The sequence below is a fragment of the Aquarana catesbeiana genome, linkage group LG03 (assembly GCF_042186555.1).
Source record: "Aquarana catesbeiana isolate 2022-GZ linkage group LG03, ASM4218655v1, whole genome shotgun sequence".
Lineage (NCBI taxonomy): Eukaryota > Metazoa > Chordata > Amphibia > Anura > Ranidae > Aquarana > Aquarana catesbeiana.
In genome coordinates, this window is record NC_133326.1 from 267587640 (window position 1) to 267615415 (window position 27776).

At 43.1% G+C, this 27776-nt stretch overlaps 1 protein-coding gene across 1 annotated transcript in view; it reads right to left on the minus strand.

Annotated features, from left to right (window-relative positions):
• Positions 1 to 27776, minus strand: part of TPH2 (tryptophan hydroxylase 2) — a 471842-nt gene that overhangs the window by 389967 nt on the left and 54099 nt on the right. Inside the window, exons 3-4 of the mRNA XM_073620034.1 lie at positions 19233 to 19416; positions 18553 to 18653 (exon numbers count right to left, since the gene is read on the minus strand). Coding sequence (XP_073476135.1) covers positions 18553 to 18653; positions 19233 to 19416 — 285 coding nt within the window. The remainder of the gene's footprint in view (positions 1 to 18552; positions 18654 to 19232; positions 19417 to 27776) is intronic.

Genomic DNA, 27776 nt, shown 5'->3' on the forward strand with positions numbered 1-27776 from the left:
CTTATAGGTCACAGTTGTGTACCATTTCTTTTTTTCCAGTTTTTATTAATCGGGTCCTATTTTTTGTTGTAGCTGCCTACACTGATCAGCAATTGAAAAGGAATATATAATATGTCCTTGTGAAAAAATTCACATTACAACACAAAGCTGTCACATTATGTCCATTTTTTTTACATTTCTACAGATTAACTGCAAATATATCATTGTGGCATTGTAAGGTTTTATGACATTTTCACAAATGAATTTTCAGAGTTTCATCATCTAGGCCTTGAGCGATCTTTTTCTGTTGAGTTGTACGTCATGTAAAATGGATTAAATTCTAGGGCCCCCTTCATACTGAAGTGTTCCACTGTAGTGTGTTACAGTACACTGGTTAATCCATAGGTGTTGAGCCAGCCTTAAACTCTAATGCCGCGTACACACGATCGCACATTCCGACAACAAAATCCATGTTTTTTTTCCCGACGGATGTTGGCTCAAACTTGTCTTGCATACACACGGTCACACAAATGTTTTCGGATATTGCGATCGGCAAGAACGCTGACATACAACACGTACGACGGGACTAGAAAAAGGAAGTTCAATAGGCAGTGCGCCACCCTTTGGGCTCCTTCTGCTAATCTCGTGTTAGTAGAAGTTTGGTGAGAGACGATTCGCACTTTTCAGCCTCGTGCTTTTAAGATTGTTACTGCTCTTCAGTTTGTGCTTGTGGGTTTGTATCTGGTTTTCAGTGCGTGTAATCAGTTCGCATTTGTTTTTCAGTGCGTATTTTATAGTACGTATTTGATTTTCAGTGCGTTCTTTTCCGCTCTTTTCTGATTTTCGGCTTGCTCTACTCAGGCCTTTCTGAATTTCAGTGCGTTCTGTTAGTTCGTTCTGACCAGCCGACCGTTTTCTAGCCACGTTGCAGGTATGTACTCGTCGTAGAGTTCGTGCCATGCAGGGGCTTGGTGTTGGGGTTCTTACTTTGACCCAAGCCCAGTCCATGAACAGGGCGGGGAGGAGTTCATGGATGAAGAATTGGTTGCTCCAGCGTGACCAATTCTCTCATATGCCTTTGTTGCTGGAGATCCGTGAGACTAATCCTGATGATTTCAGGAATTATCTCTGGGTGACGGACCCCGTTTTTCACCATTTGTTGGCTTTGCTGTCCCCTTATATTATGAAGCAGGACACCTGCATGCGGCCATCACTCCCGAGCAGAGGCTCGTCGCCACGTTGCGGTACTTTGTGATGGGAAGAAGTCTACAGGACATCAAGTTCTCGACAGGCATCTCCCCCCAGGCTCTGGGGATCTTTATTCCAAAGACCTGTTCTGCCATCATTCAGGTCCTGTAGAAGGACTATATTAAGGTAAGATTTCTCCTTTAACATTACATTCTATGTATTTAATGTTTGCTAATGTATTGTATTTCTTTAATCATTCCCTAATTACCATGATTGGAATATGTTGTGAATGTCCCCTTTGTTCTCATGCATGCTGGAAGTTTTTAAACTTCCATTTTTGTCCTTCATGCATATTTGCCTTCACTAACCTCCCCAGCATGCTATCCTGGGCCCATACACACCTAGCCTTGTCACTTAACAATGTATTTTGTCAGCTCCATAGTAGTGCCTTACCCTAAACGGTGCCTAAAATATGTACAAATGTTATTTTTGTCCTTAACTTTGGCCAGCCCCTCCTTACTTACACTATTGGCAGCCCACTGGACAGGTAAGAAGTGTCATAATACAAAAATATAAATGCACACTGTACAAATTGAAGCACTTTTTTACATTCTGCAATTACCTATCAAGATAGTTGGAGAACAAAACTTTAAACAGTACCATTTGAAAGTCCTCAGGCAGGCCCTTTCACTACATGCTTTGGTGAATTCATACAGAAATATGACCTCAAAAGAGGTAGGTATAGTGTGTATGGGTTTGGCAAAGTCAGCAGATAGAGGATTGGTACCGGTTGACTTAGCGTTTGGGGGGGGGGGGTCAAAATGATTTTGGGAATCCAATAAAAAGCCTCTTGCACTCTGCCTGAATTTAAACACATTATGTATGCATTCAGCTCTCAATGAAGTGGAGAGGGTTACCTGTCCAAAACATCCCCTCCCCCCCTAAATTTTTTACAATGGGCCACAAGAGAGGGTGAGGAATCTGATAAGTGTACTTTATATATATTTATCTTGAAATACTCCTTCAAATAAATGTTATACTGATGTTGGCCAAGAATGTTTGTGTCTAATCTGCTTGCATTGTTTATGTGCAAAATTACAAATTTTTGTTTTCTTGTTTGACTCCACAGTTTCCTTCAACGCCACAGGAATGGCAGACTGTGGCATCCCAATTTGCCCAGCGGTGGGGCTTTCCCAACTGCGAAGGGGCAATTGATGGGAAACACGTCCACATAGTCCCACCCCCCAACTCAGGGTCATACTATTACAACTATAAGGGGTTTAATAGTATTGTGATGTTGGCAGTGGTGTCAGCGACATAAGAGTTTCTCTATGTGGACGTGGGGAAGAATGGCCGGATGTCGGATGGTGGAGTCATCGCACAGACCGAGTTCTACAGATGGCTCCAGAATGGTGGCTTGGGATTGCCACCTGCTGAAGATAATGTGGAAGGACTCCCGTTTGTCTTTGTCGCTGATGAAGCGTTTGGGCTGGGTGATCACCTGATGCGGCTGTTCCCGATGAGGACCCTCACCCCGGACCAGAGGGCTTTTAATTACCAGCTGGCCAGAGCCAGAAGAGTGGTGGAGAACGCTTTCGGGATAATGGCCAGACGGTTCCGTCTATTCCTTACGGCAATCAACATGGCGGAATATAAACTTAACCATATAATCCTTGCATGCTGCATTCTCCACAACTATTTAAGGAGAAATTCAATGAACTATGTGGCCTCAGTTGGGCCTGAGGCCAGACTTCAAGAAGAAACCTTGATGGCGCTTGAAGCTGGCCGTCCTGGCTTGCCCCCCCCAAAGCGCCCGTGGGGTCCATATCAAATATATGGAGTACTTTGCGGGTAGGGGGGCCATTGATATGCCCGAAAATGTTTAATAAACATTTTTAAATACATTTTTTTAGTTAAACTGAAATAAGATTTCCTTTGATTAACTGCTCGTGTTTCTTTTAGTGTCTCCTAGGTTATCCAATGGGCTTTTCTTTTTGGCCATTTTCTTCAATAGTGCAAACGTAATTTATTTAATACATGAGGTGACAATTTCTTCTTCAGCGAACTATTATGTTGTGGGTCTGCTACACACACACCTTGTTTTTGTTGTTAATGTATGTAATGCATTACTGATATAAATATTCATCATTTTCAGCACCATGAATTCATTTTTGTGAGTCACGAAAATGGCCTGATTGTGGCAAATTAAAAAGCACTGTGGGAGTTACTTACTAAATGAAAATCCACTTTGAACTCCAAGTGCACTGCAAAAGTGCACTTGAAACTGCACTTGAAACTGCACTGAAAGTGCACACTAAAAGTGCACTTGTAGTGCAAAGTGGATTTTCCTTTAGTAACACCCATTGTCAATGTAAACACCAACTTAGTCCAAAAACTGCTATTGAGCATTGAAAGAAGAAGCCATACATTGTTGAGTAGAAAACTTTTTACTCTCTTTACATTCACATGTGCGTTAGAAAAGGGTTTCACCGGTGACAAGGGAGCTAGAGAGCAGGAGGTCGAAGAGAGTGGCTTTGTTGGTATTTTGGGACTAGCCCCCTTTTTCATTGCATGATACAACTCTTCTGGCATTTTCCTTCCACCCTCCTCATGATGATTGGAGCCTTTAAATCAATATCCAGTGATAGTCCATTGCTGATTGATTGATGTGGATCCAGAACCTGTTGTCTCCATTGTCTCCATTAGATGTGTTCAACCTAACAAGCTTTGCAGACTTGGGTGGCATAAGCCCCGCCAAGTCAATAATATCTGGTAAGCCTCCCCCTGTTTGTGGTGGTGGTACCTTTGTTCACTCTTTCAAGGTCTACAACGGTGGTTGGAACCTCCTACATGTTTAACGGGACTGCACATAAAATTGGACTCTTTTTGGGTTTCATTCACAATTTGTCACTTTTTGTTCTTTTGGATTCAGTTCATGGTGCAGTTACCATACTAGCACAACTCTAAAAATGAGTCTCACTTTTTCCTTAGTTGGACTCACATTTTCATTATGTATGAATCCTAGTTCATTTGATGTGTTTAATTTTTATTCATTTTTTTGTAGTGCAGTCACCATACTAGCACATTTTTTTGAAATTTCACTTTCTCTCAGTTTGATTCACATCTCACTATGTATGAATTTTTGTCCTTTTGATATGTTTAATACCGTATTTAAAATATTCATTTTTGCACATTGACTTTTTGCAATTCTAGTGCTGCAGGTTCACAGCGCAGTATTATTCCTTTCACTTTGGAATTTCCGACAACAAGCTCCCATCGAACTTTTGTTGTTGGAGATTCCGACCGTCTGTACGCGGCATAAGACTATATTTACATTGAGCGTTTATAGGCATTATTTCAAGCATTTTTTCAAATGTTTTAGAGTGTTTTTTTTTTTAAAGTAGATTTGCAGATTTAGCAGATTTACAAATATTATAGGTGTTTTTTCAGGCGTTTTTCATTTAGGCATTTTTGCTGTGACCAATAGAAACCTATGTAAGGTGTGGAGTGATGCTAGAAAAGGGGAGCTATTTTTCTGAGCTAAAAACACCTGAAAAAAACACTTGAAAAAACGCTAATTTCTCGCTGTTCAGGTGTTTTCCATTGAAGTCTATGGGCAACAAAAAAGCTCAAATCTGCCTGAAAAGTAGCTCATGCACTTTTTTGAGCGACAAACATTTTGCTACAGGTGACAAAATGCTCAAATGTGAAATGAATGGGATTTTGCCTGTTGAGCAATTCTGAGCTTCGAGCTGAAAAAGTGTGAACTGGGTCTAAGAGAATAGGAAATTTGGGGGGGGCGTGACTCGTGAGCTCCGGTCCCGTCCCGAGATCCGCAGCCCCTGGCAAGCTACACTAGCCACCGATCGACTCAGGGGTAAGCTTCAGCACCTCCTCAAGCCCCCCCCCCGGCACTACATGGGCAAAATTGGGGATCAACGGACGTTTTATCGTGCCCCACAGCTCCCGCGGCCCTCCTCCACTATGGATCACTTCCTCACTAGGCTGCAATCCCCGGTCTCAATTTCACAAGGGATCTGGAGGACTATGTCAGCACGCTGATGGTGGAGGCCCCTTCTCATCAGACCCACCCTCCTCACACATCCCCCCACTCCTCAGCTAACACTGACTCCTGAGTTGATGGATCTCAAGCTCCAGGCCTTGGCCCAACAAGTAACCAGGGACATAGCCCAGGAGATGGGAAAGATCTCCAGAGAGCTTAGGGGGGAAATAGATGCCCTTGGAGAACGCACAGCAACACTGGAGACAAAATTTGATGAGACTCTGCAGTATATACAGGCCCTTGAAGAGGAGAATGCTCTTCTCAAAAACTCTGTATCTCAGTTACAGATACAGCAAGAGGACCTTGAGAACAGAGAAAGGTGCCAAAACCTTTGAATCCGCGGAGTCCCTGAAAAGATTACTGACAACAACATACAAACCTACCTTCTCGGCCTTTTCAATACCCTGGCACCTGAAATAGTGGACATTGATTGGCGTATGGACCGTGCCCATAGGTCCTTGGCCCCTAAACCCCCTGTGGGTGCCAGGCCTCGTGATATAGTGGTGCATTTCCACTTTTATGAGAGCAAAGAGGCCCTGACAAGAGCTACTCGTAACAGATCCATCATTGAATACAAGGGAGATAAACTCCAGCTGTTCAGTGACTTATCCCCCATCACTTTGGTCAAACGTTGCTCTCTATGGCCCATCACCACCTATCTCCAACAGCATAAAGTCCCTTTTTACTGGGGCTTTCTTTTCCGCCTAAATGTCACCATGGAAGGGGTCCAGCACACCCTACGTGACCCCATGGAAGAAGATGCCTTTCTTAAGCACCTTGGATTGCCCCCGCTCCCCGCAGAGACCGACCAGACCTCTCCTGCCACCCCACGGCACCTGGCGGTTCCAGCCAGGATTTGGACCCCAGTGAGACATAGAGGTTCGAGGGCCTATTCTACTCCTCAACGCTCTCAACGTTCCAGACCACCCACTTGATCTATTGCAGAGTCTCCACTGGATTTTCTTTTTTCCCTCTCCCGTGGGAACACGATCCCTCAGTCAATCCCATATGGGAGACAGTTTTGCCTCATCGTTGGGCTTTCTACAAGGTTCCTATACATTGCCTTTTCCATTGCCTGTATTAACATTGTTTGTATCCTGTACTGTTGCCCAATGGGAGCCCTTTCCCTCCACAACTACTTGCAGCGCGGAAGCTTTGAGGGGGTCCCGAAGTGTTAGCAGCATTCGGATCATCGGGGTGGGATGTCACGCTCCTCCCCCCATGTTGGAGACTGCCTTGCTCCCCTACTGGTCCTCAGACTGCGGCCGAGGCCCCCTGACAGGCTTTTGCCTCTCAGAGTTATTCCTGATGTTTTTTCTTTTTGGGCCCAAAGGGCCTGTTTGTTGTTATGCTACACGTTCCAAGTTGGTTCCTTTTTGTTTTTTGTATGAACCGATTCACAACATTTTTCTTCAGAGGTTTTTTTTTTCTTACTAATTTTTTATTATTATTTTTATTTTATTTTTAATTACCATAATTATCTGTGTCCTTATGCTTATTTTTATTTTTTTCTTGTCAGTATTAACATCATCAGCCTTATTGTTGGTTATCCTCTCTACAATAAGTTTCATGGCAGATTGTGGTTTGCTAACAGCTCATTCTGGTATCTTTACACTGTTGGGCTTGCACCCATTGTTTTGAATGTTTTGTGGCCTAAATGCTTTGACCTAACATGGCTTTAAAACTAATGTCATACAATGTGAAAGGCCTGAATTCTATTAAGAAAAGGTGGCTGGCATTGCGGGAGTTCAGGATCTCTGGTGCGGATGTGAACGCACTTCCGAGCCAGAGGATCCCTGAAATCTGCCTCTAAATACTTCCCGCTGTCCTTTTTGGCGTCTGACCGATCTGGAAAGGTTGGAGTAGCTGTTCTGGTAAGACGCTCTTGCCCTCTCCAGATCAAGTCAACCCATTTAGACCAGATAAATTGAGAAAACAATCAGCGCAAACCAAATATAAAAGAACAGTATGCAGGCTGAACACTAGGAGGAAAACACCGACCTCAATGTTATACAGTAAATAAAATAAGTGCAGCGCAAAAGAATATAAATGATAATGGAGTTTTGAATATTCTAGTAAATAGTAAGAGTCTTTAAATATGAACAAGTGAAAGTAGCAGGTAGCAGAAGGTGGCAAATAACTTTCTTCTGGGGACACTGGTAACAAACTTAAATCCGTACGGTGCGTGTGTAAAAAAATTGCGCTTACCAGATCCAATTGACCCCTTGATTATAGGGGGTCCGAAACAGCATAAGTGGGTCCGTGGCAAACTGCTGGGCTGGTTGAAATCTGTAGAAATCCCCTCAGATCAGGAGTAGACAATCATAATACCGCTGGATACTTTCTTTTCTTTCTCACTTAGGCTATATCCCTCGAGGGGGGAGGGGGTCCGTGTTGAGATGCCAGGCGGAGAGGTAAAAATCCCCAGGAGCAGTAAATGACATAAAGAAAACTTCTAAGAGCGATCCATGTGGAAATCAATGTTCAACATTTATTAAAAAGTTTAAAACAAGAAGACGCTAGCAGAGCGCCAATATGTACACGTGCTGAGGCAGTGAACAACGATGAGACAGACTGCTCTTGACAGAACAGCTGGCGGATCAAACATCCCACTGGTAGACAATACTCGTTCTACTCCCCGCCTCATAAGATGTTCTCTAGACTAGACTACTTCCTTGTTTCTGCCCCCCTGCTTTCGCACACAGTGTCAGCCGAATTGGGACCCATTACCTGTCGGATCATGCTGCCTTATCTCTAGATCTTAGCCTTTCCAGTGCGTTTCCCAGGAAATGCCATTGGAGACTCAATGAATCCCTACTAACACATCCCAAATCAAAGGACACATTATCCAAAGCTTTATCTGAATATTTTCAATTAAACACAGGTTCCGTGGCCAGCCCGTCCACCCTTTGGGAGGCCCATAAGGCATTCTTTTGAGGACAGTGTATTGCTGCTGGTTCACAAAGGAAGAAAGACAAAGCCCACTTGAAATCATCTTTGCTGTCCCAACTTTCAGCTGCTGAAAAATCTTTGCTCCACGCTCCCGCGGAGGGCCGGCTGCGTGCGGTAACCTTTTTACGCCTCTGTATAAAATCCTTAGACATATCAACAGTAGACAAGTCGCTCCTTTGGGCTAAACAAAAGTTCTATGAGTTTTCAAATAAACCACACAGGATGTTGGTTTCTAGACTTAACCCAAGACCCTTTCTTCCCTTTCCAGATCACATCAAGCACCTTGACGGGACTCCCACTTACTGCCCACAGACTATGACTCAGGCGTTTGGTAGGTTCTACGACAAACTTTATAACTGTCTCACTCCCAACCACCATCCCCCATTTGAAATGTCAGCTTTTGACGAGTTTATGTCCAGCTTGCGACTTCCCAAGTTAACAGACTCAGACGTACAGACATTAAACGCCCCTATCATGGAAGAGGAACTAACTGACACTGTCAAGTCCTTGCTGAATCATAAAGCCCCTGGTCCTGACGGTCTTCCATATTCTTACTATAAGTCTTTCCTTCCTATTCTGTCAACACACCTGATATCCCTATATAATTTCCTACTCCAGGGAAAACTCCCTCACCAACAATTTCTCCACTCATTTATCACAGTCATACCAAAACCTGATAAGGACCCTGCACTCCCGGACAATTATAGACCAATAGCACTCCTGAATTCAGATTATAAGCTATTCACGAAAATTTTGGCCAACCACCTTTCGCAATTTTTGATGAAACTAATTGACAGAGAGCAGGTGGGTTTTGCCACCAGACATGCAGGAGATGACACTTGCCGAACCATTGATCTTATTGATATGCTGAACAGAGTCCGCCGTCCCGCCCTCATATTAAGCCTCGATGCCCAAAAGGCATTTGATAGATTAAGCTGGTCCTATATGTTTGCAACTCTCACTAGATTTGGCATTCGAGGTCCCTTTCTTCAAGCCCTGAAATCCCTTTATTCCAACCCCACATTGCAGGTCCAACTGGCTTCTTTCACATCTCGTTCGTTCCCTATGTCAACGGAACTAGACAAGGTTGTCCCCTATCCCCCCTTATCTTCATCTTATGTCTGGAGCCTTTGGCGGAGGCTATCAGATTCCACCTGACATAAGAGGGGTTCTCATGCCTCAAAGGGAATACAAACTATCCCTATTTGCTGATGATGTACTCCTTACCCTAACTAATCCTCATATCTCCCTACCATCCCTCCAGGCCTTACTGTCCCAATTTGGCTCCCTCTCTGGATACAAAGTTAATACATCAAAACCTGAAGCCCTGCCTCTTCACATATCTCCATATGACCTCCTAATGCTTAAAAAATCGTACCCATACCGTTGGTGCACAACATCTCTCAAATATCTAGGAGTTAAACTTACGCCTACATACTTGTCCCTTTATTCAACCAACTACCTCCCCCTGTTTAGGAATACAAACGCCATGCTGACTCGTTGGAATCTCCTCCTGATATCATGGATAGGTAGAATTAACGTGCTAAAGATGTCCATTATGCCAAAAATGCTATATTTCTTCGAAACACTCCCAGTTCCCATCCCAATGGCACAGTTAAAATTACTTAAAAGGTGTTTTTTTAGCTTTATATGGAGAGGAGGAGCCCATAGAGTGGCCAGCTCGGTGGTCTTCCCCCCTAGAAGTCAGGGGGGTATGGGGGCCCCGGACATTTATAAATACTACTTAGCCTCCCACCTCCAAGCAGTAGTGGCCTGGTCCAGTCTGAGACCCCCAAGCCAATGGCCGGAGATTGAGATGGGATCTCTTTTTCCGGCCCATCCATGCTCCTTAGTCTGGTCCCCTGAGTTAATTTCGGACCTCAGGTTACAGAGTCTCTGCCTGGATCCCAAGCTATTCTCACTCAAGATATGGCGTTCTTGCCTCCCCAAGTTCTCTCTCTCTTCCATATGTCTCCCCCTCTCTAATGTACTTTTTAATCCTTTAATCCCTGATAGCCTCTCACATCCCCATATGTTCCCCTGGGCTAGGGAAGGTATGTCAACCCAGTCTCCCACAAACTCCGATCCTTCAAAGACCTACAATCTAATAGCCAAATCCCAAACCATTTGCTATACTCATACCTCCAAATCACTCACTACTTTCGAAACTTTCCCCCACACTTATCCTCACCAAGCCTCGCCAAGCCAACGTCCTTTGAACTTTTATGCTCTCAGGGTCCATACCAAACACGACTCATTTCTAATATATCCCAAATTCTCCAGGAAAATGCCCCTCTCTCAAGAGCTCCCCACTCCTACATGAACAAATGGGCGCAACTTACCCAGCAACAAATTTCTGACACACAGTGGGCTAAAATCTGGTCCTCAACCTCTAAGATTTCTCAGTGTGTAGCACAGAAGGAGACAGCATATAAAGTCTTATATTTTTGTAACCGGAGGTTATACATCGTTATGATCCCTCTCTCTCTCCTCTATGTGGAGATGTGGGAAGGTTAGGGGGAATCAATACCACATCTTTTTGCAATGTGAATTGATTGTTCCTTTTTGGTCCAAGGTGCTAACAGTGCTCCAGTAAATATTTGATGCCAATTTCCCTATGGACCCAGTACACTTCCTTTTAGGTCTCCCATTCCCAGACCTGGGGAAGGCCTTGAACAAGCTTGCCTCCTTTATCTTGCTAGCGGCAATAAGAGCTATACCTGCCTGCTGGTTGTCTACAAATCCCCCAACCCAAGATCAGCTTTTGCAAAGTATTAGCGATATACACAAAATGGAGCACTTGACGGCTATGTTGGAAGACACGTCAGATAGGTTTGACAGGATTTGGGCTCCCTGGGATAGTTCGTTCTTTGGCTCACCTCTTTAGTTATTTGAGACCCCCTGGTGGACCAGGTATCGAGCGGTTCTGCACTTCCCATACGGACCTACTTTTATATAATACCTTACACCTACCCCATTTTGTCCTTGCTCTAAATATTTACTTTGTATAACCATGTGATTTTTATCCCTTTGTTTACGTTTTTTTCACCTCTGCATGTACAATCTTCATGGTATAGTGTATTCACTCTGTTGGATATATGCTTATTTTCTTTGAAAAATTTTTTAATAAAAAGACAATTTGTAGCAAGAGTAGGTCATTTGAGTGTTGCTGATCGGAAAGCATTAGCTGTAAGGGCTTAGAGGGCACATTGGACCACTGGAGATAGACTGCTATTCTCTCAGAAATAGGGAAAACAAAATGTAAGGCTTTTAAAACTGTAACTTTTCATGCTCTCTAACTTTTCCTAATGTTTAAAACCGGAAGCTACAATTGGGCTTTTAAATCAGCTTGTGGCCAGTAATCTGGTATACTAGAAACAATAACTGTTGAGCTATATGAATATACAGGCAACACCCACTGAATGTTCCCTGTTGTCAAACACAGAAAGCCAGGGAAGCTGTCTAGTACAGAGAGCTGGAGTCCTACCACCTGCACATGTGATTTTTGAATAGAAGCACTTATGAGGAAATAACAAAAAATAATAATGATGGTAAATTGAGGGGACTTGCAGATATCCTGTAAAGTATTTACAGTTGACTGATTGATTTCACTCGTCTTTTTACAACCAACTGTTTCTTGTTATTAAACAACATTATTATTTTTTAAAGCAACCCACTGACAGCCTTAAAACGCTATCATCCAATTTGTATGCTTCAACTGGATCTTAGGACAAGTGGGCTTTTGGTTACCATCAATCGCGGAGAATAGCCTGGCTCAACAACATTCTGGTGAGGGATGTACAGCTGGACTGGGAATTTTAGTACATTTATTTTAGTTTTTTGTTCTCCATGCAGAATAAACTAATAGTTTACAAATCACAATACAGCATATAGTTGTGTATATCTACAGTATCTCACAAAATTGAGTACATCCCTCACATTTTTGTAAATATGCCTAAGAGGGTTAAGGCAGTGCTGGAAAATAATGGTGGCCACACAAAATATTGACACTTTGTGCTCAGTTTAGACATTTTCAAGTAGGGGTGTACTCACTTTTGTTGCCAGCAGCTTAGACTTTAATGGCTACGTGTTGAGTTATTTTGAGGGGACAGCAAATTTACACTGTTATACAAGCTGTATACTCACTACTTTACATTGTACTTCGTTTTAAATTTACTTTTTTTTTTTTTTTTAAGTTTTAAAAACTAACATGAATTCATACAAATTTACATACAAATTTTAAAAGAAATCAGCAAAAAATAACTAAGGGAAGAAGGGAATGCAGTTGATAAAACTAATTAGGGTTAAAAGAGGGTTAAAATGGGCCTAAAATGTTGTCTCAGGACTAAGTGGTCAGAAATGCAAGTCCAATGTATGTATTTTATTTGTGGATTTAGCTGTTTGGCACGGAGAACAGATTGGACGCACACCACCATGGAGCTATAGCATATAAAATCCTTTATTGTCACTATGCCAGACAAGCAGAACATGATCAAACGTTGACGCGTCTCACTCGGACATCTCGTGCTTAATCATAATAATATTTAGCTGTTTGCCTGGAGTTCATTGAACATATAGTCAAGCAGAGACAAAGATCCAAGGTCATGCAGATGTACTTGAGGCACATGTTGATAACCATGCTTTAAATTACGCCATATCAATTGCACCAGCATGGAGAACTCTGACAAACTGCATTAAATATGCTATAACACACCAACTATATTCTAATAATGCAAAGTTTATTTCTCCACCACACAGGAAATTTCTCTAAAAGCAGAACTTTGTGTAAAAACAGTTCCAGCTCATCCTTTACATTTTTATGTCTGTTCAGATTAGGATGTCAAGTGATTTAACTGCATTATAAACCATGAAATATCACGGCAAATTTCAGAAAAGTCTGTTTTTGTTATTTAAGAGTATTGCGCATATACACTGCAATTTTTCAGTGCTGTAAAAGATCCACATACAGGGGCTTAAAACCAGCCATAAAACACACTCGCAATAAGTAGCAATGCTGTAAATGTCGGTGTTCTGCATACATTTCTTGTTATATTCCGAATACAAATGAGCTTTTCATTATTCGACAAAAGATGGAAGATATCAATCTTAATTTGAACCCCTTTTATTTTCCAGATGTTACACGCAGCAAAAAATATCAGTTGGAAATGAAATTGCCACTTTGAGTCTGAAATTAAATTCGATAAGCCTTCACTCTTCAAACTGCTGACACATTTGAAGAAGCACACATCACACAAACCAGTAGCACAGCTTTCAGTTTTGTATATGCTTGAAAAATCCTTGGCTGCACTGTTTGAAGTAAAATTGCACACTGAGTAATTTTTTTACAGGTAAATGCCAACACAAATTTCACCAGTATCATTTCTGGGCCTTTTCTATCATCTTCGGCTGGTTTTCCCATTAGTCAAATCCTAATTGTACGGGCTCCTATGTTTTTTAAATATAAATTGTTTGAATTCCTTTTCTTTGACCAGCTCTCCCACCCACTTTTTTTCTAGTATTGTGTGGCATGCATGTAAATATAGCCACATATGTGCATACCTGACAGTTAGGAAACCCATTAGTTATGGGATTTCACAATAGAAAAACTAGGATATTTTACAAGGGACCAGAATCGTACATTAAAGTCATTTCACGATTTTCATAAAGGGACATTTAAAATAAGGTTTTAGATAGCAAGTTTTCATTGCTATGTCCCCGACTCATCCTCTATATTTGTCCTGGTGACCATTATCACCTAAACACGAAGTGATGGGAAATCCAAAATTTCACATCTGTCACCAGAACAATCTTCCAACGGGGACACCTGTTTTGGTGATCACTGTTTAGCAGGAAAATTCTCCTCACTTTGTAGAGTTTCTCTTATGCTCTCTGATGCTCTCAGCCAGGATGTAACATAAAGCAAAAAAAAAAAAAACACTTCCCTGTTCTATCCAAAACTGAAAATAAAGTTTTGGGTTACCTATACAATTTAAATAACATTTCCAGATAACAACGGAAATCAAACAGTGAGGTACTTATGCTATCCAGCAATTGTGCTACAGAATAAAATGTACTCAATTTACCTTAAAGCGGAGTTCCACCCAAAAGTGGAGCTTCTGCTTTAAGCACTCCTCGCCCCCTTACATGCCCCATTTGGCATGTCATTTTTTTTTGGGGGGGGGGGGGGTACCTGGTTTTGACAGTTGCTTTCTGTCCCACTTCCTCCTTCCGTCGCTTGGCCACCTAGGCGACTCCTCCTCTCCCCCTAGGTGGCCCCTACCTCTCTGCAATCTTCTGGGACTTGTCACAGGTCCCAGAAGATTGCCTTGCCACTAGGAGAGCGCAGTGTGCACCCGGCTGTGAAGCCGCAAGCTGTCACAGCTGGGTGCCCACACTTGCAATGACGGCGTTGCAGGGAGGAGGGGGAGAGGAGCGAGGCTTTGGGCGGCCACATCGCTGGACTGTGGAACAGGTGAGTGTCTGTTTATTAAAAGTTAGCAGCTACACTTTTTGTAGGTGCTGACTTTTAATAAACTGAAAAACATGTGGAACTCTGCTTTATGTAGCCCATACAGTAGATGAGTCATTTTTTTTTCATTCAACCAGCGGGTTAAATGAAAAGTCTGACTCGATTTCCCCATCCACACACTCAATGTGGATAAAGAAATCCTCCCCATTGAGTTTTTGTATTCTGACAAATGGGAGAATACACTGATCAGCATTTGAGGCTACAGCCTTCAGTGCTAATCGAGTAGGGAAAATCCAACTGGATGGTTGTATAGAAGTCTGCCAGTAAACTGACTTGTAGTCAACCTCCCTGCTCATACATGGTTTGAAATTCATCCATTCCTAAATTCGCTAAACCAGTTACATTTTGATCCATATATTGCCAGCTTAACACTGATTTCAGTGAAATGCCCTGAATCCACAAGTACACAACCATCCATAAAGGGTCAGCAGGGGGGAAGTAGAAGTGTACTGCTTAAGAGCCCATTCACACAGGGGCAACTTTGGATCCGACTTCAAGTCGCCCCAAGTCGCCCCTAGTTGCCCCAAGTCACGCTACATGAAAAAATCAATGTAAGTGAATGGATCCGTCTTAATGCACACTACTGCAGTCGCTCCAACTTCAGAAAAGGTTCCTGTACTACTTCAATCCGACTAGAAGGCAACTTGTACCCATTGATTTCAATAGAAATTGCCTCCAAGTCTGATCACTGTTCATACTGAGGCAACTTTACAGGAAGCAGAAAGGAAACAGAAAGTAATTTACTCCACTAAACAGCCAGCCCCCTCCTTCTCACACACAGCTGATAAACTCTGATTGGCCACTTGTAAAGTTCCCTGTCCTGGAGGCGACTTCAAGTTGTGTTGTAAGTTGCCCCAAGTCGTGCTGTGATTCATACTCAAGTTGTGTCCAAGTTGCCTCCCAAAGTCGCGCTGGAAGTCGTGTTGCCCCTGTGTGAATGGGCTCTTAAGCACCACCAATCACATTCAGACTTTTCGAGAATGTTTGAATTAATTAGTGGCTGTGAGAAACATCTCACTACTGGCTCTTTTATTTTTACAATTTCAGAGACATCAAGGAACTTAGAATATGCATTTGACAGTCAAATGTTTTTCCAAAGGATTAAAAGCCAAGTTGACTGTCAAAATATCAGGTTGGAAATAGACAGCTGTTGGTGCACATGGGAATGCATAACTACACTGCTAAACAGAATCTTGAACCAGCGCTGATGGTGGTGCTGCTGTGGAAACTGAACTGATCTTCTGTGTCACTTGTACCTGCACAAGTCTTTTCAAGGAGGAGATTGGCGTGCCTGGATTAGCCCTGGGAGCAGGACACTCTCTTTGCACATACAAGAACCCCAGATAGGGCATAAGGTGGTCTTGCAACATAAGATCGAAATGGCATTTTTCTCTATAGGGCATGTTTTTCCTCTCTGGATTGCAGAGATTAATTACACAGCCAAGGGATTTGTGAGTTACAAAGCATGATTGCTAACACTGATACTTCATGTTTACAAGCTATCTATGTCCAGCAATTACATATTAAAGCGGACCTTGCCCCAAAAAATCATAAAGAAGGTTATTCCACCATCTCATTATAGGGCATAGGATTCCATTTCCTCCTACTTCCTAAGGTTTGACCCAGCCACCCCTTGGCCATATCACACAAGACATCATCTGAGTTTAAAAAAAAATCTATTTGCCAGAAATCTTGAGAGATCTTGTAGTATAGACAAAATGAAGGCACTGGTTGAGACCCCCTTCCCAGGATGCATCTGTGAGGCCTTCTGTGAGTGTGCCTCTAGAGTCCAGGAAGTGCAATGTAGTTAAAAGTATAGGTAACAGCCAAACACCCTTTTTCTGTTGATGGGACCACTTCCCCCCTTGAGCCTCGGAAGGATTTACCCCCTTAATGACTAGGCCATTTTTTTGCGATACGCCACTGTGTTGCTTTAACTGACAATTGCGCAGTTGTGCAACGTTGTACCCAAACAAAATTGATGTCCTTTTTTTTTGCCCACAAATAGAGCTTCTTTTTTATTTTGTACGCTATAAATAAAAAAAGTCACAACTTTGAAAAAAAAAAACTATTTTTTTTTTTACTTTCTGCTATAATACATATCCAAAAAATATTTTAAAAATGTATTCATCAGTTTAGGCCAATATGTATTCTACTACATATTTTTGGTAAAAGAAAAATCGCAATAAGCATATATTGTTTGGTTTGCGCAAAAGTTATAGCGTTTACAAAATAGGGGATAGATTTATGGACTTTTATTTTTGTTAATGTTTTTACTGGTAACGCCGGTGATCTGTGATTTTTAGTGGGACTGCGACCTTGCAGCAGACAAATCTGACCACAAGTGATACTCTTTTGGGGACCAGTGACATTATTACAGTGATCAGTGCTAAAAAAAAGCAGGGAAGGGCTTAACACTGAGGGGGGGGGGGGGGGCGATCAAAGGGCTAACTGTGTTCCCTGGGTGTGTTCTAACTGTGTAGTGGCTGGGCTCACTGGGACAACACAGATCGCTGTTCCTGATCACTAGGAACAGCAGATCTCCATGTTGTCCCCTGTAAGAATGGGGATTTGCCGTGTTTACATCCCTGCTCTGCCTCTCTGTGCAGTGATCGCGGGTGGCCGGGCGTGCCCACAGTATCTATTGCAAGAAACAACTTACAGGTACATCATTTTGCACAATAGAGCCGCCCTGCTGCACAGTATATAGTCTGTTTGGACTGTGACATTTGTGAAATATGTTATATTTATAAGCAGTATTTATTATTTTATAGCATGCCTTTAAAGGGATATTAAAGGCTTTCTTTTAAAAAAAAAAAAAAAAAACATGTCATACACACTTGCTTTTATGCAGTGGTTTTGCACAGAGCAGCCCGCATCCTCTTCTTCTCGGGTCCCTCGCCAGCGCTCTTCTCCCCTCCCTCCTGCCGAGTCCCCCTAGAGCAAGTGGCTTGCAATAGGAGCACCCAACCAGGGGCCTCAGGTAAGTATTGGGGGGGGGGGGGGGCTGCTGCACACAGAAGGTTTTTTACCTTCATGCATAGAAAGGTATAAAACCTTGAGCCTTTAGAACCACTTTAATTGTGTGTGTGATAAATATTATGCTTTAATCCTGATTACTTGGTTTATAGGTTATGAGATAGGAGTATGCACACACATGGCTCTTTGATTAAAGATGAATGGATCTGTGGTATGTAGTGGCCTATTCAAGGCCATATATTTATTTGTTAGATGTCTGTATTCAATAAGATTTGCACTATTTATCTATAGTACTAATACTTGTTTTCAATCTCTCACTGGTCAAACTAGTTACATTTGGTTACATGTTTTTATCCATAAATTGCTAAACAAAATCAAGGCCAGTATCCGAAGTGTAAAAATTGCTCTGACCCATAAGGTGTTTACAGGCGTGAGAGCTAAAGTGGTTAAAATACACCTGTTCTGAAACTGTAATTACAGCATATAGTATATGTATAATTACTATATGTATATAATTTGCTCAGGGTAGCACCACTTATGGTGTCAGCATGCATGTTAATTGTAATTTTTTTCTCAGTGTAATGTTCTTGTCATCCTGTACCTTTTTAATATTCTAACATATTGTGATCCATGATTTCCCCAAAATTGCTATATTTAGAGAGAATTGTTGCATACTGGTAGGGGGATGCAACAGTGTTTTGTAATGTGGAGGCTTTCTTTCACTTTTATCTTTAACTAGTGATACAGCAAAAGCTGAATGAAGCTCATAGTGCGCTCAAGTCTTAGCCTTTATTGCACATCCCTTACACTTGAGAACCACAAATGTGCATTCCTTTGAAAAAAAAATGTTTGTATCACTCACCGGATGGTCAGCATCCAATTCAGAGCCGTACATTAAAACCCTGTGGGAACACTTGTCAAGTTCTGAGATCTTTCTTGGGAACCAGGGCACTCCATCAAGTTCTACTAAAAAGAAAGGTTCAAGTTTAAAAAAGGAGTAAGAAAGTAAATGTTATCACTTGCGGTACATGGAGTGAGTGGAAAAAGAGTAGTATGGGTAGGCAATGGGAAAGTAATTATGGTACTTTTATATGCATAGTTATGTATTTCCATTATACAGCAGCAGACTGGAAAAGACAAGGTCCAACAATAAAGGTAGTTGTAAGGTCTACCAAAGAATGAAAAACTTGACCATGTCTTGCACAATATATTTTGAGCATACTGATTTATTGAGAAGGATGTATGTATTCCATAGTTTCTGTGAAGGTGTTTGTTCCAAATATCTCAGACTTTCCAAAGATGACTGTGGAAAGTATGCAATAATACAGCAGATGCAGGTTATCTGGTCTATATCTTTAGGTTAGCTTGTGTAAATTAGGCACATGGATTCTGCCCCTATTTCTGTATCTATTGCAAAAAACACAAAGGTTTCTGGGAAAGGATGTGATCTCCCAGCTGCCTCCTTGCTGGCAGGCCTATAACCCTACTACCCCTGTGCCCCATGTGCAGATAAGGAAAATATGTTATAAACAATATTCTTGCCTTCATCTTCTCTCCATTTTCTCTCTGCTGGATTCACACAGATAATGTTTGGCTGAAGTTTTAGCAGATGAATGAGTTCCTGGTATTTCTTCTTAGTGCATTCAAACTCCACATAGATCTCTGCCTCAGAGCTGCCTTTTTTGGATTTTCTTGATTCAATATGACTGATGCTCACATATTTTTCCTGAAAAAAGATATAGCAAATTACTTCATAATGTATTACTACTGGACCCAATGCCTGCTAAATACAGCTTCCTTCTGTTATCAGGCACCTCATAAGTCATATAGAAATATGTTTTGTAAGTTATATGCCATTATGTACCAATTACTAATTCTCGTAGAATTCATATTTAAATATAGGTAAAATAAATCCAAAGCTGAAACCCTTTTTTTGTTGTTTTGAATAGGGTGTGGTAGGGATGGAACCTGTGTTAGATTTGTATTACCCTGCAATGGAGACTGTAGTCTTGATAACTAGGGATGCACTGAAATTTCGGCCACCGAAACATATCGGCCGAAAATGGCCCTTTCAGCAAAAAGCCGAAAGAGAATTCTTGCCGATAATGGCGCCGAAAATGGGCGGGGCCCCACCCCTGGTGCCGCCCATCACGGGGGTGTCATTCTGGAGCGCCTGACCTTACTCTCTCCTTCTCCCCTCCCCTCCCTCCTCGTCCATGCTGCAGGCGGCCTGTGGGGTCTCTGTGTAATGTCCCTCTCTCCCCGAGCGGTGGCTGCATATGGATCCTCAGCCGATGTGTAAATTGGCTGTGCAGGAGCTTGGTCACGCTGTTTACGCTGAAAGTGAAAGTAAGGAAGAGGTGTCTAGCAGTGTGTGCTGTGCTCTCTGCTTCCCCCTACAGTGCAGTACCCGGCATGGAGATTGAAGGTACAGAGCTGCAGCTGCCAATTTATAAAAAGGCTGTCTATATATGTTTGTATGCATGTGTGTTTTTATATGTGTGTATGTTTATATATGTGTGTGTGTGCACTTGTGTGTGTGTTTTATATGTGTATGTTTATATGCACTGGTGAGGCACAGGCAGGCTGCATGACGGGCACTGGTAGGCTGCTGGGCACTGATGAGGCACTGGTAGGCTGCTGGGCACTGGTGAGGCACAGGCAGGCTGCAAATGATGGGCACTGGTAGGCTGCTGGGCACTGGTGAGGCACTGGTAGGCTGCTGGGCACTGGTGAGGCACAGGCAGGCTGCAAATGATGGGCACCAGTAGGTTGCTGGCCACTGGCAGGCTGCATATGATGGGCACTTGTGAGGCTGCATTGATCTTCTGTACCATGTCTGCAGTCTCTGACCATTTCCTGTACTATGTCTGCAGTCTCTGACCATCTCCTGTACCATGTCTGCAGTCTCTGACCATCTCCTGTACCATGTCTGCAGTCTCTGACCATCTCCTGTACCATGTCTGCAGTCTCTGACCATCTCCTGTACCATGTCTGCAGTCTCTGACCATCTCCTGTACCATGTCTGCAGTCTCTGACCATCTCCTGTACTATGTCTGCAGTCTCTGACCATCTCCTGTACTATGTCTGCAGTCTCTGATCATCTCCTGTACTATGTCTGCAGTCTCTGATCATCTCCTGTACTATGTCTGCAGTCTCTGATCATCTCCTGTACTATGTCTGCAGTCTCTGATCATCTCCTGTACTATGTCTGCAGTCTCTGACCATCTCTTGTACCATGTCTGCGGTCTCTGATCATCTCCTGTACTATGTCTGCACTCTCTGATCATCTCCTGTACCATGTCTGCAGTCTCTGACCATCTCCTGTACCATATCTGCAGTCTCTGATCATCTCCTGTACCATGTCTGCAGTCTCTGACCATCTCCTGTACCATGTCTGCAGTCTCTGACCATCTCCTGTACCATGTCTGCAGTCTCTAATCATCTCCTGTACCATGTCTGCAGTCTCTAATCATCTCCTGTACCATGTCTGCAGTCTCTAATCATCTCCTGTACCATGTCTGCAGTCTCTGACCATCTCCTGTACCATGTCTGCAGTCTCTGACCATCTCCTGTACTATGTCTGCAGTCTCTGACCATCTCCTGTACCATGTCTGCAGTCTTTGACCATCTCCTGTACTATGTCTGCAGTCTCTGATCATCTCCTGTAATATGTCTGCAGTCTCTGACCATCTCCTGTACTATGTCTGCAGTCTCTGACCATCTCCTGTACTATGTCTGCAGTCTCTGATCATCTCCTGTACTATGTCTGCAGTCTCTGATCATCTCCTGTACTATGTCTGCAGTCTCTGACCATCTCTTGTACAATGTCTGCAGTCTCTGATCATCTCCTGTACTATGTCTGCAGTCTCTGACCATCTCCTGTACCATGTCTGCAGTCTCTGATCATCTCCTGTACCATGTCTGCAGTCCCTGACCATCTCCTGTACCATATCTGCAGTCTCTGATCATCTCCTGTACCATGTCTGCAGTCTCTGACCATCTCCTGTACCATGTCTGCAGTCTCTGACCATCTCCTGTACCATGTCTGCAGTCTCTAATCATCTCCTGTACCATGTCTGCAGTCTCTAATCATCTCCTGTACCATGTCTGCAGTCTCTAATCATCTCCTGTACCATGTCTGCAGTCTCTGACCATCTCCTGTACCATGTCTGCAGTCTCTGACCATCTCCTGTACTATGTCTGCAGTCTCTGACCATCTCCTGTACCATGTCTGCAGTCTTTGACCATCTCCTGTACTATGTCTGCAGTCTCTGATCATCTCCTGTAATATGTCTGCAGTCTCTGACCATCTCCTGTACTATGTCTGCAGTCTCTGACCATCTCCTGTACTATGTCTGCAGTCTCTGATCATCTCCTGTACTATGTCTGCAGTCTCTGATCATCTCCTGTACTATGTCTGCAGTCTCTGACTATCTCTTGTACTATGTCTGCAGTCTCTGATCATCTCCTGTACTATGTCTGCAGTCTCTGACCATCTCCTGTACCATGTCTGCAGTCTCTGATCATCTCCTGTACCATGTCTGCAGTCTCTGACCATCTCCTGTACCATGTCTGCAGTCTCTGACCATCTCCTGTACCATGTCTGCAGTCTCTGACCATCTCCTGTACCATGTCTGCAGTCTCTGATCATCTCCTGTACCATGTCTGCAGTCTCTGACCATCTCCTGTACCATGTCTGCAGTCTCTGATCATCTCCTGTACCATGTCTGCAGTCTCTGACCATCTCCTGTACCATGCCTGCAGTCTCTGACCATCTCCTGTACCATGTCTGCAGTCTCTGACCATCTCCTGTATAAAAATATTTTTTTAAAAACAGTCACTTTCGGTATCGGTGCTGTTTCGGTATCGGTTTCGGTTTTCGGGATCAAGGAAGGTTTATTTTCCGTATCGGTTTCGGCCCAAAAACCCATTCGGTGCATTTTTGGGATCAAGAAAGGTTTATTTTCCGTATCGGTTTCGGCCCAAAAACCCATTCGGTGCATCACTATTGATAACCACTGTCAATGGGACCCAAAATTATGGGCAATCCTACATTTTATGGATGTCACAAGAGCAGGAAATGAGGAAGTATATCATAATGGAAGCACCTGTTCTGGTGTAATTTTGCAATGTGGCTATCTGTTCCAGTGACAACTGTCTAAGGGGGAATATCCTCCCACTTCAGAGTGATCTCCTTTCATTTCCTGCCTTGTCTCCAGGACAGGAAATATGGGAACCATACCCACTCCCACTTCAGCAATTCTCATCTAGGCAAGAATTACATCAGCTTGACCTGCTTACCCCCCATTACCTGCACACTCCTGGGATAACTCACATGTCCCAGGGGGCTGCGAGACCAGTCTGACAGCACCCTACAATTTTGCCCATGTGCAAAGTCAGCAGCTACAGTACTTGTAGCTGCTGACTTTTAATTTTTGAAAACAGAAAGTAAAGTTCCTCTTTAGTTAATTTCTGTCAATGGAGCAGGGAAACTCTCTCCAAATTTTCTTCCCACGCCTGAACCGTGTCATCCTCTATTCCTGGTTACTGGGTACTGAAGAGGTAATTCCTAAAAAAAGGATGGCTTGGAGCCATAATGGTAATTACCTCATCGGATATTGCAGACTATCCCTACAGCCGTTAATCTACAGGGAAAGTTGGGATTCACACTGCCCAGTCCAATTTGCTGTCAACACATAAGCCTTTGAAGAGAATATTAAAAAAACAGCAACTATGCCCTCCTAGGGGAAGTGCACATTTTGGGAGGCAAGTCTCCTTGAAGAAGACTCTTAAAGTTATTGTAAAGGTTTTTAATAATCAACATGTTACACTTACCTGCTCTGTGCAATGGTTTTGCACAAAGTAGCCCTGATCCTCCTTTTTTAGGGTCCCCCAACATCGCTCCTGGCTCCTTCCTTACAAATGCTCCCATAGCAAGCCACTTGCTATAGGGGTACTTGTGCAGGCTCGATTCTGAGCCACAATGTGTGTATCTATTGACACACAATGCAGCTCGGCCCCATTGCCTCATAACTAGATTTGATTGACAGCAGTAGGAGCCAATGGCTCCCACTGCTCTTACTGAGTCCAGTGACGAAGGAGAGAGAGAGCAGTGCCACTGCTCTTGGGCACAGCACTGAATCGATATCGGGCTCAGGTAAGTATTAAAAGGGGACGGGGGGAGCTGCACATAAAAGGTGTTTTACCCTGATGCAGAGCCTTTACAACCTCTTTAACTTTGACTTCCTATCCTAAGTAAAATGTACTCAGGACATTCCAAGATTTCCAGCTTGACAAGGTCCAAGGTCCTTGGGCTACAGGGGGTAAATCTCTCTCCTGTAAAAGTGCAGCCCAGAGACCTACTTACTGATAGCTGGGAATATGAATGCATAAAAATTCCTGTAACCTTAGGGGAGGTTTTTGTCATCAAGTGCTTGGCAGGGCCCACACTTATCTATAAGTAAAAATGATAGTCCTATGCAGATACAAATTTCACCCAATAGATTACTACATCATCTTCAGTATGGTAAATTTTGGAATATTTACAGGAACCCCTTCCAGACATCCCCACAGCATATACCCATAGCAGAATGATATGCATTATAATCCACTGGGGGGGGGGGGCATGTTCAGTTGTCGCTCCAGTGTATATTTTGGGGTGAATGCTGCATTACTACATGCATTTACATTTTACATATACAGTATATATAGATATATAGACAATTCCTTTATTAAAAAATAAAAAAACAGTATCCCCCAATGTGAATACATCGTCAATCACAATGCCCGCCGCACTGCCAGACCCGAAAAAGGAAAAAAATCGCTCCGCCATCCAGTAAGACCAACCGCAAAATGCCTGGCTTGCCGTTTGACAGTTCTTATATAGGTAAGGGTGGGGCCACCTGGCAATGTCATCTTGATGAAAGTGTAAAGGTACGCTGATTCTATGTAAATAGTGGGAAAACCCACAGTGATAAAAAATATAGTGCACAATAATGTTGCCCAATGTGAACACAATGGGTAAATCTGAAACAGGTGTGTGGTCTGGATTGACCTGTAACACATGTGGATATGCATGACATATAAAAGACTGCATAATCAAAAAATAAATGCAATTTAAACACAATGGGGGTTGTTTACTAAAGGAAAATCCACTTTGCACTGCAAGTGCACTTGAAAGTGCACTTGGAAGTAAAGTCGCTGTAGATCCGAGGGGGACATGCAAGGAAAATAAAAAACAGCATTTTAGCTTGCACATGATTGGATGATAAAATCAGCAGAGCTTACACTCATTTCAGATCTACCCCTTAGATTTTGAGCGACTGCACTTCCAAGTGCACTTTCAGTGCAATGTGGATTTGCCTTTCGTAAAAACCCCCTTTGTGTATATGATCTGAAAAGGAAAAGCTGACAAGAGAGTAAATATTTTAGAAGTCTCTCTCAGGTTCCAAAAAGTCTATGTGAAAACAAATCAAATTCAGCAGAGTTAATGGGCTGAATTGGAAACACATCCAATTACTTGTGAGTCCCAAATCAAACAGATGCTGATCCCAAGGAGTGTGGACACTTTAGTATGAAGACACCACCATGCTCAAAAGTAATAAAAAATTGGCTGCTTACCCACATAAGTCACAAGCGTGTGTGCTGATCCACAGTTTAGGTATGCATTCCTCTGTCTCCCAAATCTCAGAGATTCACAATGGACAACAGCTCCCAGCAGACCCGGATGGATGAGTAAGCATGGATGCTCATCTGCGGCTGATAAAATGGATTCCTCTATACCTTCCTCGAAGGACTCAAGTGGATCCCCGATTAACAGCTCATGATGGATAATGAAAAATTGGAGGAAGACTAATAGTGCATTATCTTTTGATAACAAATCTATTTATTTTAAAAGGCACTTAAAATATGTTACAGCAAAAAATTGTGGCATGGACACCTGAAGTGCAGACCGCACTCTCAGACGTTACAACCTGTGGCTCCTTCCAATGCGTTTCCCCTAAGGAGGCGTCAACTGGGATTGGAGATCGGAAATCCTCCAATTTTTCATTATCCATCATGAGCTGTTAATCTGTTAATCAAGGTGTTTTGGGGTGGCGGGGCAGAGGCCATCCCCCATGTTGAGGGCATGAGGCCAAGTATGATTCAGGAAGGGGGCCGCTCGCTCAATCTCCCTCTTTCCTGGCCTGCCAGGCTGCATGCTCGGATAAGGGTCTGGTATGGATTTAAGGGGGGACCCCACGCCTTTTAAAAAAAAAAATTGGCCTGGTATGGACTGGGGGGGGGGGACCCCACGCCATTTTTGTTTTCACTTTTCAATTGACGACAATGGTTTTTTTTATTCAGCTGTCAGTGGGGAAGCCCATTGACAGCTGATGACAGCTGATGACTCATCAGATGTTAAGGACTCCGCGGTCGGGTTCCTGGCCCACTTCTTAACAACCAGTTATTTACTGTACCCTGATTGGGCAAAGCTTTGCCAATCAGGGCTCAGAATGCACTCTGCAGCACACAGTGCATTGCAGGGCATTCGGCGGCACGAACACCCGCCGAGCGACCCTGCAAATTCGGGTGTTCGCCAAACCGGTGAACAGGCGATGTTCAGGCAGAACTCATTCCAAATCGTTCGCCCCACTCTGGTGGTGAAGTTTCATTTTTCAAAAAGTACCCAATCACATGCAAGGAAAATAAAATGATTGGATGATGGAAGTCAACAGCACTTCACCATATTCACTAAGGTCTGCTGCAAGTTTCCTTGCAAAGTAAAGCGTCTAGTAGCCTCCCTGGCGGTTTTCCCGAGTGTGGCTCGGGGTTAAAATTCAGTACCATTAGCGGTAACCCCGAGCCACACTCGGGATCGCATTGCAGGATCCTGGGGCGGCGTTACTTACCTTGTCCCCGGGATCCTGCGATGTCCCCCGCAGTGTCCGAGGGCTCCGTCCTCCTCTGAAGCCTCTCTGTGCCAGGCTCCGTTCCCTGCGAGCGGCGCGACGCACGGGGGCGGAGCCTGGCGGCAAATTCAAAAAACTGTCAAAATCATAACACATACAGTACTGTAATCTTACAGATTACAGTACTGTATGAAATGATTTCACATCCCTTTTGTCCCCAGTGCTCTGGCCCATGCCCTGCATGCAGTTTTACATGATATACACTGTTCTTTCTGCCTGGAAACTGGAGATTGTCCATAGCAACCAAAAAGTGTCCCTTTACGTCAAAAGTGGCTTTAGACCAGCTAGAAAACAGCGATAATAAATTAGAACACTTGCAGAATTGAGCGATAGTGAATTGTGGGGAAATTTATTTTATTACTATTTTTTTTAATTTTTTTTAATTATTTATTTTTATTTATTATATTATAATTTATGTTTTTGTGTTTCAAACTTTATCATACCCGGGATATCTACTAGACTCTGGTTTGGACAGATTTAAGTGTGTTATTGTTAAGATTTACAGACCTACAATATAAAACGCCAAATTTCCATGCAAAATAATGGTACCGCTTTCAGCACCTAAAATCCGAAATAATCATACCGCCAGGGAGGTTAACCTTTTATAAATCAACCCCTATTTGGCTCTGTCTGAGCGCTCCTAAAATGCAGTGCTTATAGTATGGTAGACCTTGTGGCCCTGCGCGGCTCAAAAACATTGCACTCGGTCCTTTGTGATGTGATCTTTCTGCAATAAAAGTTTTGGACGATATCTGATGATCCACGGTGTGCTGGCGAATGTGTGTTGTTTTATGACAAGCCCGGTTTCAAGCTGGTAGGTGCTACAGCACCTGCTACTAATGAGCCTGTATCCAGGAACGTGTGCGACGGGAATATGGACAATACCTCTCCTAGGATGCAGCTTGAGCAAGCCTGAACACTGTCACATAGGTAGAAGCAAGATATCATCAATCCTGTGTAAGTTCTCAAACCATCCAACACAAAGGTTGCACTGGATTTAACTCCTGGCTCTGATGAAGTAATAGAGCAGGGGTTTGGGGGCCTCTGTCACATTGCCCTGAATGAGCAAAGTGACTGTGGGGGAGATTTACTAAAACTGGAGTACTCAGAATATGGTGCAGCTGTGCATGGT